At 47.9% G+C, this 11501-nt stretch overlaps 2 protein-coding genes across 2 annotated transcripts in view; both read right to left on the reverse strand.

The window, feature by feature from the left end:
- Positions 1-2197, reverse strand: part of LOC109525303 (oocyte zinc finger protein XlCOF6.1-like) — a 5134-nt gene extending 2937 nt beyond the window's left edge. The window contains exon 1 of the mRNA XM_019885722.1: positions 1744-2197. Coding sequence (XP_019741281.1) covers positions 1744-1924 — 181 coding nt within the window. The 5' untranslated portion in view covers positions 1925-2197. The remainder of the gene's footprint in view (positions 1-1743) is intronic.
- Positions 2198-2472: 275 nt separating this feature from the next.
- Positions 2473-7648, reverse strand: LOC109525142 (zinc finger protein 84-like). Its single transcript, XM_019885432.1, has 4 exons — positions 7364-7648; positions 5761-6926; positions 4672-4903; positions 2473-3791 (listed from the first exon to the last, which is right to left on the reverse strand). Exons 1-4 carry the CDS (start codon positions 7539-7541, stop codon positions 2638-2640), a joined length of 2730 nt encoding a protein of 909 aa, XP_019740991.1. The 5' UTR covers positions 7542-7648; the 3' UTR covers positions 2473-2637.
- Between the last annotated feature and the right edge of the window lie 3853 nt (positions 7649-11501).

Below are 11501 nucleotides of genomic sequence, written 5' to 3' on the forward strand. Positions count from 1 at the left end.
TGTGGCTTCTTCAGTGTTCTTTTCGAGAGAATCTCTGGCCGCACTCGGCACAACTGTAGGGTTTCTCGCCGGTGTGCGTCCGCATGTGCTCCGTCAACGTGAACTTGTACGAATACTTTTGACCGCAAACGGAGCAGGCGAAAGGTTTTTCCCCCGTGTGCGTCCCCGTGTGCGCGATTAAAGACACCCTGTGGCGGAACTTAGCGCCGCACACCCGACAAGCGTAGGGCTTTTCTCCCGTGTGCGTTCTCATATGGATGTTCAAATTGTGCTGACAAGTGAAAGTTTTAGCGCAAACCGAGCAAGTGCAGCACTTTTCTCCCGTGTGCGTCCACATGTGCGTGATCACATAATCCTTTCGGATAAATGTTTTTGCGCAAACTGGGCAGCTAAAAGGTTTGACGGCCGCGTGACATCTCCTGCGCGCCGGCTCCTTCTCTGAGCCTTCGCTGTCTCCCGGCCGGTCCGCGTCGCTCCGCCGAGGTTCTCCCGCAGTTTGGCTACGTGGCGGTGCGTCGGTGCCTCCAGGACCATTGAGCCACGACGTTTCGTCCGCTCGCTCTCGGCCGTCTTGGCTCTGGTCGATGATGAGCGTGACGGTCGGTGGCGACTCGCTGACGTCGGCTTCCTCCTCTTCCTCCTTGACAGGGACGACGGGATGCAAATCGTCTTGCTTCTCAACACGCTCCTGCGAAATTGTCGTGGAGGCCCAATCATCTGCTGGACGCCTGTGCGACAAGAGTGGCACAAATGAAGTGAACCAGAAGAGATTAGGGCTGCCACAAACCATCTTTTGGGGAGGACACTACACATTGACTGGCGGCATGAGACGTAGTTTGCAGCATATCGCAGCAGCCCACATACGCTTTTACTATAGCTTTTAGTGTTTATGGCATGTCTAATTGCAAACTAAAAATAGAGTTCAATGATAGTGGTAGGGCAGTCAAGAAAAAATAAATATTTATTCAAATTTAAAAGGAGTGTGTTCATTTTTAGTTTTGTGGGAGCACAAAGCTTAAAAACATGGATGATGACGTTGATTATAAAATGAATTATCAACAATTTTGAACCATGACATAACAGTGACCAGTCCACTTATTTTGGCAGGCCAAAAGTAAACAAACGTATGTGGGGAGGGGAGGGGGGGGGAACAGACATTTCTCTAAGTATATGCCCTCACTCTCTCTGTGCAGGATGGCGCTTAAACATGCGCATTAATCTATTTTTTATTGGAAAAATACGTGCATCTAATTACATCGGAGGTAAGGTGTGGGTGGGGGGTGTTGTGAACAGACATATATGCTCTCAATTATATGCCCTCGCTCTCTCTGTGCAGGATGGCGCTTAAACATATGCATTAATCTATTTTTTTATTGGAAAAATACGTGCATCTGATTACGTCGGAGGTAAGGTGTGTGTGTGTGTGGGGGGGTGAGGGGTGTTGTGAACAGACATATATGCTCTCAATTATTTCCTGTTTTACTTTGAAGGAACCGTTCCAACTTCCGGTGTGTCCACTATATATGCTGTGTGTGTTAAGATACTTTACCCCTTTTTCTACAAAATTCTAATAAAGCAAGAGGCGTGTCACGCAGATTTTTCCTCCGTTTATCCAGCCGCCTTGAGGGGTGACACGCGGGCGTACTGCATAAGTAAGCCGCTGACAACACCCCTCGTCACAATTGCCCACCGACCCGCTCGCCTCAGGAAACGCAAATAAAATTCGTTTCAAGTCCGACACACCTGGCATGCTCCACAGAATCGGGTGATCTCGGGCGGCAGCTTCCAGTTGTCGTCGTTGCCTCTGGTTCTCTTCTCTCGCGCGACAAAGTTGCTCCTCGTACGACGCCAGGCTGCTTTCAAACAGGCCGCAGATTTCATCGGCGGCCTCGTTCAGGCGCTCCCGAACCACATTTTTCAACATGTTTGTGGGGTTCTCTCCGTCGCTTTTGTTGACGTCGTCTTAGATTTTAAGCGAGGCTAACTTCCGCCCTTTTCTTCTTCTATGGTAGTTGGAACGGAATCGTCTCGTCGAAGAAAATCTTCTCTGTCGCCATCTTGCGACGGTACTGGCGAGTCAGAGAAAGACTTCATCGGTTATTCACCCATTCCCGACCCCACTGGTCACCAGAGCGTTTTCGTCTTTGATCAGCAGCAGCAATGCTTTCTTTTTATTTCAGTAATAAACAATAAACAGGATAAAGCAATAAACAGGATTCCGATTGCATTACTTGCAAAAACATGAAATATCTTCAATATAGCTTGTTCGATGAGTGAGTGGCACAAATGGCCAAGGCGTGCGCTGACGTTCAGCGAGACGGCGTCCTCCAGCTCTCCATGCGACTCTTCTCCAAATGCCGGTAAATGTTGCAAGCTGGGCCAAACAACATGCTGGCATTTTACAAGACTTGAAGGCAAGACACTTGGAGAGAAACCAGTGGTAAATGTTGCGCTGGGCCAAACAACATGCTGGCATTTTTCAAGACTTGAAGGCAAGACACTTGGAGAGAAACCAGTGAGGCCAATGCAGTTGGACTTCGGCTCAGGGAGCCCCTTCGTCCGGTCTTGAATCCGATGCCGATGGACTTGCTCGTTGACGAGTTGTCAATGAATGGTTGTGCCTCCCTCCGCCTCGTGTTAATCTCCCTGCTGTGCGTGCGTATGCATGTGCGCAGTCAAACTGCACCTGTAGGAGAAGCGCTTTGCACAAAAGGTACAAGCAAAGGGTTTGTCCCCTGCGTGGACTCGCTTGTGTCCGGTCAACGAGACCTTTTGAGCAAAGCCTTGGCCGCAGATGGAGCAGCTGAAGGGTTTTTCTCCCGTGTGGATTCTCACGTGGGCCACCATGTGTGATTTTTGAGAGAAGGCTTTGTGGCAAAAGGAACACGCAAAGGGTTTCTCTCCCGTGTGCGTGCGCATGTGCGCCACCAGCGTGACCTTCTGGGCAAAACTCTGGCCACACAGCGAGCAGGCAAAAGGCTTTTCGCCCGTGTGCGTTCTCGTGTGCGACACCAAGCTGGCTTGCTTGTAGAAGGTTTTTCCGCAAACGGCGCAGACGAAGCCTTTCTGGCCCGTGTGCGCTTGCACATGAGCCGTCAGCGCCACCTTTTGAGCGAAACCTTGGCCGCACAGCGAGCACGTGAAGGGCTTCTCTCCAGCATGGATCCTAGAGTGGGCCACCATGTTGGGCTTGTGGGTGAAGCGCTTGCCGCAAAACGAGCAGGCAAAAGGTTTCTCTCCGGTGTGGATCCGCGCGTGCGATTCCATGTTGACCTTTTGCGTGAATCGTTTGCCGCACAGCGAGCAGACGAAGGGCTTTTGCCCATGCTCGCGCATGTGCGCCTTCAAGTTATTCTTATACGAGTAGCTTTTGCCGCAGACGGAGCAGGAGAAAGGTTTTTCCCCGGTGTGCGCCGCAGCGTGCGCCATCAGCGACACCTTCTGGATAAATCCTTGGCCGCACACGGAGCAACTGAAGGGTTTTTCTCCCGTGTGCCTTTTCATGTGGAGAGTCAAATTACACTTGTATGCGTAGCTCTGGCCGCACAGCGCGCAGGCGAAGCGCGCGCACCCGGCGGCGCCACGCCCGCCGCGCTTTCGGGAGCGTTCGGACGCTTTGTGGCAATCTGCTCGCGTGCTTCCGCCATCTGACGGCGGCGCTGAGAGCTCACCTGCCACCACTTCGGGCGGGCCACCTTCGCTCTTTGCCGCCACCGTGTCGAGCTCCTTCCCTTCAACCTTGACAGGAGGAGGCGTGAGCGCTACTCGGCCGCCAATCGGCCACTGGACGTCTGCGGGATGCAAGAAAGTGCCGAAGTTAGTAGCAGGAACTTGTTGTCATAGGAAACTGCCACATCTTTACTTTTGCCTTGAACAAATATCGTTGGGCTTCATTGACTATCTACTTGTAAACACAAATACACATTTGAAAGATTCATTTGCTCATAATATTGGCCAAATAGGACCATTTGACAACCCTTGGATCTATGTGCTCTTTATTACAGTATGTATTTTTATAATACGATAATCTTTTTGACCGTGATTTTGTCATCGCCTGTCTATTGAACTCGCAGATTCTGTACTTTCTGACCCAACAGTAATGAAAACAAAATTCTCGCTAGGTGTCTTTTTTCTGTCCCTTTTTTCCTCTAATGTTTAAATCACTGGCGCATGAGTCACCCACCGTTTTGAATCAGAGTCCTTCTTCTTGGGTGCTAATAAATGCGAAGGGCCACCGGTTTGATGCGCACCTCTGAAATAACAAAATTTGCTCCTAAAATCACTTTATTCATTTATATTATTTAGTTCTATTATGATATTCATTTATGTGAAAACACTATGTTAAATGTTATGTAAAGCGCTTTGATACAGTTGCAGCTGCTGCGAAAGTGCTCTATAAATAAAGACACGTTCACGTGATCACGTTCATGCCTTCTCAACAGTAATTAGGAAACAAATAAACAGCGCTTCGTGACATTTTGTTATTATTAATCTCAGAAACGATTGACATTCTCAAATGATCACTTCGACGACAGTCCTAGGAATTCACAGTGTTGACTGTTGTCAATCTAGCTTGGCACACTAATTGGCGTCGCTCAGCCAACGAACGAAGGAGGGAAAGAAAGCAATTAAAGCGTTCGAAGGACGGAATTAGAATGCGAGTGAACAAACCTCGGACACGTCGAGTGGAGGAATCGGCTTTGCGCTCATCTGTCGCTCGGCAAATTTGTTTTAGGGACATTTTTTTTCTCAATGTGTTCTGTTGATGTCGCCCGCGCTTTGTTTTGCTCTCCGTTTCCGGCTTTTTCTTCTTCGGCGGTGCTTTGAGGGCAACTGAAGCCGCCGTGACACCACGCGGCCGCCAACTTGTGGCGGTATCGAAGACAACAAGAAGGAAAAGCAGCTACGAATTCAAAGAAAAAGAAAATAAAAAACACATGACGTGTCTCGCCATATAAGAGAGAGAGAGACAGAGAGAGATTTACAAACCCAATTCCGATGTTGTTAACTATGAATAAAAACATAATACAATGAATTGCAAATCATCTTCAACATATATTTAATTGAATGCACTGTACTGTATCGACAAACGGTTTGATGTTCGAACTGATAAACTCGATCGTTTTTAGCAAATATTCATTCACCTCGAATTTTATGGTTGCAACATATTTGCCAAAAGTTGGGACAGGGTCATGTTGACCAATCTGTTCCATCACCTTTTTCTTTTAACAAGATTGAATAAACGTTTGGGAAGCGAGGATTTTTGCTGACTTTGGATGATGACATTCAAACAAACATTCATCTCCAAAACTTATTTTGTACAGGGTCAGGCAAAACGATCTGACACATTTGTAGGTTAAATAAAAGGCAAATAAAGTAAAGAAACAAAAAAAGTGTTTTTATTTTCGAAAAGTATATAAAATGCCATTCTGTTAAGTGGAGTTCTGGCCGTGCGAGGTCAATCGGTTGACTTTCATTTCAATGCAGATCCGGTAGCTCTGAAGTTGATAACCCATAACAAGATCGTGTTTCAAGCTGGTACGGGATGTCTACCAAGATTGAAGTGCAAACGGAACGCTCTTGTGTTGCAGTGACAGATTTGTTTGTTTTGATAAACATTTCCACAATGAAAGCAAGATGCGTCCAATTAATGTCAGCAACTGAAAAAGAAAACACATTTTGTTTCTTTCCTTTATTTGCCTTTTATTTAACCTCCAAATGTGCAGACCAGGCTTTTCCCATCCGTGTGCGTTCTCAGACGAAGGGCTTCACGCCCGTATGCGTTCTCGTGTGTGCGACCAGGAACGTCTTGCAGGAGAAAACTTTGTCGCACACGGGGCAGCTGAAGCTTTTTTCGTCCTTGTGCGTCTGCATGTGCGCGTCCAAACTGTTCTGATAAGCGTAGGCTCTGCCGCACAGTGAGCACGCAAAGGGTTTTTCTCCCGTGTGAGTTCTCATGTGCGTGTTCGCGTGCGTCTTTTGGGTGAACTTCTTGGTGCACACGGTGCAGCCAAAGGGCTTCTCTCCCGTGTGCGTTCTCTTGTGCGTCATCAGGTTGATCTTGCGGGAGAATCTTTTGGTGCAAACGGAGCACGCAAACGATTTGTCTGCGTCATGCGTCCTCATGTGGGCGGTCAGGTCGCCCCGATGGGAACAACTCTTGCCGCAAACGGGGCAGGCTAAGGCTCGATCGCCACCATGTGTTTTCAGGTGCGTCAACATGTTGGACTTTTGGAAGAAGGTTTTGCCACACACTGAGCAAGCGAAGGGTTTTTCCCCCGTGTGCGTTTTGGCATGGGCCACCATATTTGGCTTGTGGGCAAAGGTTTTGCCGCAGACTGAGCAACTGAAGGGTTTTTCCCCCGTGTGGGTCCTCATGTGCGACAGCATGTTGACCTTTTGGCTGAAGCGTTTGGCACAGACAGAGCAGGTGAAAGGTTTCTCTCCCGTGTGTACTTTCATGTGCAGAGCCAACTTGCAGCGATACGCGTAGCCTTTGCCACAAAACGAGCAGCTGAAGCGCTCTTTGCCCGTCTCCCTTTCGGAGCTTTGCGGGAGGTCGGCGTCGCCCAGATTGTCGGCGCCATTCCTCAAACCGTCGCTGTTGTGGCCGCCGTGCGGCGTCGGCGGGCCTCCGCGATGCTCATTGCTCATGCGCTGCGACGGTTTGGGCGCCTCTTCTTCGTCGTCTTCACTCTTGACGGAGATGACGGCCAGTGATGGCACACAGACGTCAGTCTCCTCCTCTTCTTCCTCTTTGCCGAAGGAAGACTGTAAATTGTCCTTGACCTCATCGGCATAGGGGGGGCGCTGCGGATCCTCGTCTTCGTCGTCGTCTTTGGCCCGCAGGGGCTGCAGATCCTCCTGCTTAACACTGAAGCTCCGCCAGTGCAGCCGAGGGGGAGGATCAATGAGCTGCCAGACCTCTGCACCACACAAACATATTCACCAAAACACTTTGATTGACAGAAAAGGATTTTGCAGTCCTTTCATAGAAGTAAGTGTTCTACTCCTCATTTGTTCTACAGCAGGACTGCCCAAGTCTGGTCCTTGAGAGCCCCGGTCCAGCCTGTTCCAGATAGCTCCCTTTTCCAACATACTTGTTTAAAATGATCAATTCATCAACAAGCTCCGATAAGCCTGATAACGCTCCTGATCATTTGAATCAAGTGTGTTGGAGGAGGGCGAAATCTAAAAGAGGCTATCGGATCTGAAGGACCGGACTTGGACCCCCCGCCTCACAGGCTGTAATGCCGGTTTAGTTAAGCTCCCGTGTTTGACACAATGTTAAATCGACGCGTCCCAACGGACCACCCGTAATTGTGTTTTAAAGAAATGGGGGGTTTGGTGCACGCGAGCAAACCTTGACCGTGCAGCGGCGTTTGAGTTTCACAATTATGCTTTCGCTGCCGTCGGTGTCGATCGGTCTCGTCTCTCGCTCGAGCTAGTTGCTCCTCGTACGACGCGATGGTGCTTTCAAACAGGCCGAAGATTTCGTCAGCGGCCGCGATTAGGCGCTCCCTCACCAAATCTTTCAACATTCTGACGCTTCGTCGACGGTTTCACCTTGGCAGGTAGTCACACAAACAAACCGCAGAGCCCCGAGGAAGTGTGGTCAACTTCCGCCCTTTTTCCTTCTTCCTTTTCACACTAGTCGAAGCTTAGGGCGCATTGCTGCCCCCTCCGTCCGATTTGGCTTATTGCAACCTTCAATTGGATCCGCCTTATTCTTCTTCTTGCATTTGACGTCTCAAGCATTTCGCACTGCCGATGGGAAACGTTTAGTGGTATTTGTGTGAGGTGTTTTGTTCATTATTTAAGATGGATTATTCGGTATATGTAATAATGAATCAAGATATTTGGAAAATAATTAAATGTACAAATGCACATAAAATGGGCTTACTGTGAATAATTCCCAGACAAACTGTATTAGCCTTAAACAAAATGCGTTGTCACGCCGAACTGTGACAATGCAGGAGTTTCTTGTTTTTCTCTGTGAACAAGACTAATATTAGTGGATCTGACTGAGCTGGTGTGAATGTCTTCTTCATGTACAGTACATCCATGTGTCTGTTTTAAACTGCCCTCCAGTGGCCGAGACCTACACACCACAAGGAGCAGCACAATATCCCCTGAATTAAAACATGAACTCACAATGCACAAACTGTTTCATTCTTTACATTCTATGTGACTATTGTTATGGCTTTTTTTTAATTGAGTACAATATTAAAGAGAACTATTTGTCAAAACAAAAACATGACAAAAATTCACGACAAACAACGACTCGAACACAAAGGCATAAACACGACCTCATTGGCAAAATGACAAACTATTGCGTCCTCAACAGCCTTCAAAAGTCCCCAAATGACGCCATGGCATTCATCACGCCGCCGCTGACCTTCTACCACTCGGCGGCAGCCATTTTGCTGCCCTGTAATTCATCCTTCCTCTGTCATAAAGGAAAAAAAAAAAACTTGGAGAGCACGCATCGGAGATGCAGGAGGCTCTGGAGCGGCCGCGTGTGTACGTGTTAACCTTGTGATCATGTTTCACTTCATTGTCTCCTCGCTCAGGGTTGGAAAAAAAAACCTCGGTCGCATCACTGGGGCCATAAAAGCTCGACCACAAATTGGATTTGAGGCCCCCAGGGATCGCGGCTGTCTCGTGCTTCTTGCTTTTCATTTTCTACAACACATGTACAGTATACTTACCTATCTGTGCATGTATGTCAGTATTTTTTAATGATTAAAAACATCATTCAACCCCATCCAAGGGGCAAACTAAGATTTGGATTGCGGGGGGAAACGGAACGTGCGGCACTTGAGGGCCACCGTGCTCTCTATTCCCGAGAGTTCCCGAGACACGCATGCACATGCAAAGGTCACCTGCAGTTGCGACGCGTCATCTGTCACCTCATGTCGTGCTGCCACGCCTCGATGCTTTCTACCGCCGCGTCCGTTCACAAAGGCCCTCGTAACATCGGAACATACACACATATACACGCACCCGCAGAAAGAGGCCCCCGCCCCACTACACACTTCCACGCACACAAACACGCATTCGCAAATTTAACCTCCACTCACAAACGCACAAAAATATACAAACACACAAAGGCACACATGCGCACAATTCCTGATTTGATCCCACTGCAGGCAGGCTACGTGATTTATTGACAAATGACATCGTTCTCAGAGGAATTCCCAGACAAACTGTATTATCCTAAGCTACGTCCTCCTGAAAAAGTATGCGACGATGTAGTAAGTCACCTAGTTAGTACAGTAAGTGAGTAGCATTCTCCTGCAAAGTACATCATTCAGAGCGCCGCTCCCCTGCAAACTACATGATAACAAATTGTAGTCTCCGGCAAACTAGAACGTTCTTCGTTTTCGGGCCTTGCCAAGTTTGACCCCATTAAAAACGACAGTACTGCTACATCATTTAAGTTTTATCCTGCTTCAAATCACATCATTCTGAACTCCCCCCGCCCCATGCAAACTATGTTCTTCTAAGTTCCATACAAACTACATGCACATCGATACATACAGTACATCTGAGCAGCATACCCCCTACACACTAAACGATGACAAATTCAAGTCTCCTGCGAACTACAGTAGATCATTCTAAGTTTTATTCTTCTCATGACTGGATCATTCTATCATACAAGTTTCAGTCAACTGCAAAAGACATGATTCATAAATACACTGTGACAAATGACACCATTTCAAGTTGCAGTATATTCCCCTGCATACTACAACATCCCGAGTTTTATTCCACTGAAAACCACACCGCTTCACATTTTCCTCTGCTACAAACAACAGGTTGTTCCAAACTGCACATACTCCGCCATTTCCCATTTGACGTCATTCTGAGATCAATTCAACGACAAACGACACCATTCAAAGTATCATTCCCGTGCAAACTACATTGAACTCAGCTTCATGTTGGCTATCGCATAAAACTGTACAATTAAGATTGATGGGGAGATACGCTTTTTTCAGCTCCCGAGGAGGAAATTAAGGATGAATTATTCCATACATCATAATTTAACACCGATCTAATTTAATGAAGCGCGCGCGCGCACAAACACACACGCATAGCTGACAGCTAGCAATACGCGAATGTGACAAACGTGATGAATGAGTTCATTCGGGCACTTTAGCTTGAAAACATATCCTTTCCTCAAATACAACTGGCTCGTTTGTCCCATGTAGCGCGCCTAATTACTTTCCCGTTCACGCTGCATCCAAAATGGGAGGCTGCCATCAAATCATTCCTGATTGCGTTATGCTCCACTTTCTGCCAATGACATCATGCTTTCCCGACAAACTGCAGAGCCCCAACTTGGACATCAATCGACGACAAGCTCCAAGCGTCACTGCGGCGTCGACGCGCCGACTAGTCGACCAAGTCAGTTCAACGATAGTGCTTGCTGAAACGTGCCTTGAGATGACTTTCTGTTGCCAAGTGACGCTAGAGAAATACAATTCCGAGCTGAGTCTTACTTCGAACGCAGTTGTAGTGATAAAAACACAGAGAAAACGAAATCCTAAACAAACAAAGTTCTAAGAACACAAGGAATCCAAAGTACCAAACCAAAACCATGACTGAAGCAAAAAAACTAGAACAGAACCATGACAGAAACAAACACGACAGGACAAACAAACACCGAGTGGTCGTGCCGGGAGTCCTTTTAAAGCAATAATTATATCACGACCAACAGGTGTGCAGCTGCAGGGAGCGCCCTACAGTGCCACCTGTTGGTCACAAACAGAATCATGACAGAAATGTTTGCACCTTTCCTTGGGCCCCCATCTGCCGGAGATCCACTGTGCATCGATTTCAGACAATTTAATTTTTTCTTTTGGTTCTTTGTCTTCAAGGAAACGAAGGCGATATCCACAAGTTCAATGACGTGACTCAGCATTTTTCTTTTCCTCCGCGTGGAGTGTCAAGTCGGCTCTCGGCCCATCCTGCCCCCCCCACCCGCGCCCCCCTTTGGCTTGCGTTGATGGATGAGTTCATTTGCCGCAAATCTCTCCTTGGTGTCAGATCGGGACACTCGCTTTGTGTGCGTGTGCTCTGGGGGCGAGTGTGCGCGTGTGTGCGCGCGCGTGTGTGATGAAGTGCGATGGCATGCGAACACCTGGAAGGAGGGCGCGTGCGCACAACAAAGCGGCGGCGTGCGCGCATGGCGAAAAGCTCCACGGGGGCATCAGAAGAGTGGATGTGCTAATAAGAGCAACATATTGCCTTGTTTATCTTTGGCGAGGGCGGCGAATGTCGCCGCAGGCCGCGGCTGCTTGTCTGCCGTCGCCATGACGACGGCAGGCGCTCGCGGTGACAATTTTGGTCCGCCGTGGTGGAGTCGAACGCGGAATGTTTGACTGCGAGGCAGCAACTAATATTTAAAATGGTTTATTCTGACATTTTTTTTTACATTTTATTTAATTTGAGAAAGTGTATTTTTTTTCATGAAATGTGATAAGTTTCATCGAAATTTT

Source organism: Hippocampus comes, unplaced genomic scaffold, assembly GCF_001891065.2.
Source record: "Hippocampus comes isolate QL1 unplaced genomic scaffold, H_comes_QL1_v1.1 scaffold78, whole genome shotgun sequence".
NCBI lineage: Eukaryota > Metazoa > Chordata > Actinopteri > Syngnathiformes > Syngnathidae > Hippocampus > Hippocampus comes.

Coding starts and splice junctions, on each gene's coding strand:
- LOC109525142 (XM_019885432.1), bottom strand. CDS start 7,541: ATGTTGAAAGATTTGGTGAGGGAGCGCCTAATCGCGGCCGCTGACGAA. Junction 6,927..7,363: donor AACGCCGCTGCACGGTCAAG/GTTTGCTCGCGT, acceptor TGTGTGGTGCAG/AGGTCTGGCAGCTCATTGAT. Junction 4,904..5,760: donor ATACGGGCGTGAAGCCCTTC/GTCTGAGAACGC, acceptor TTGAATTCGTAG/CTGCTTTTCCTTCTTGTTGT.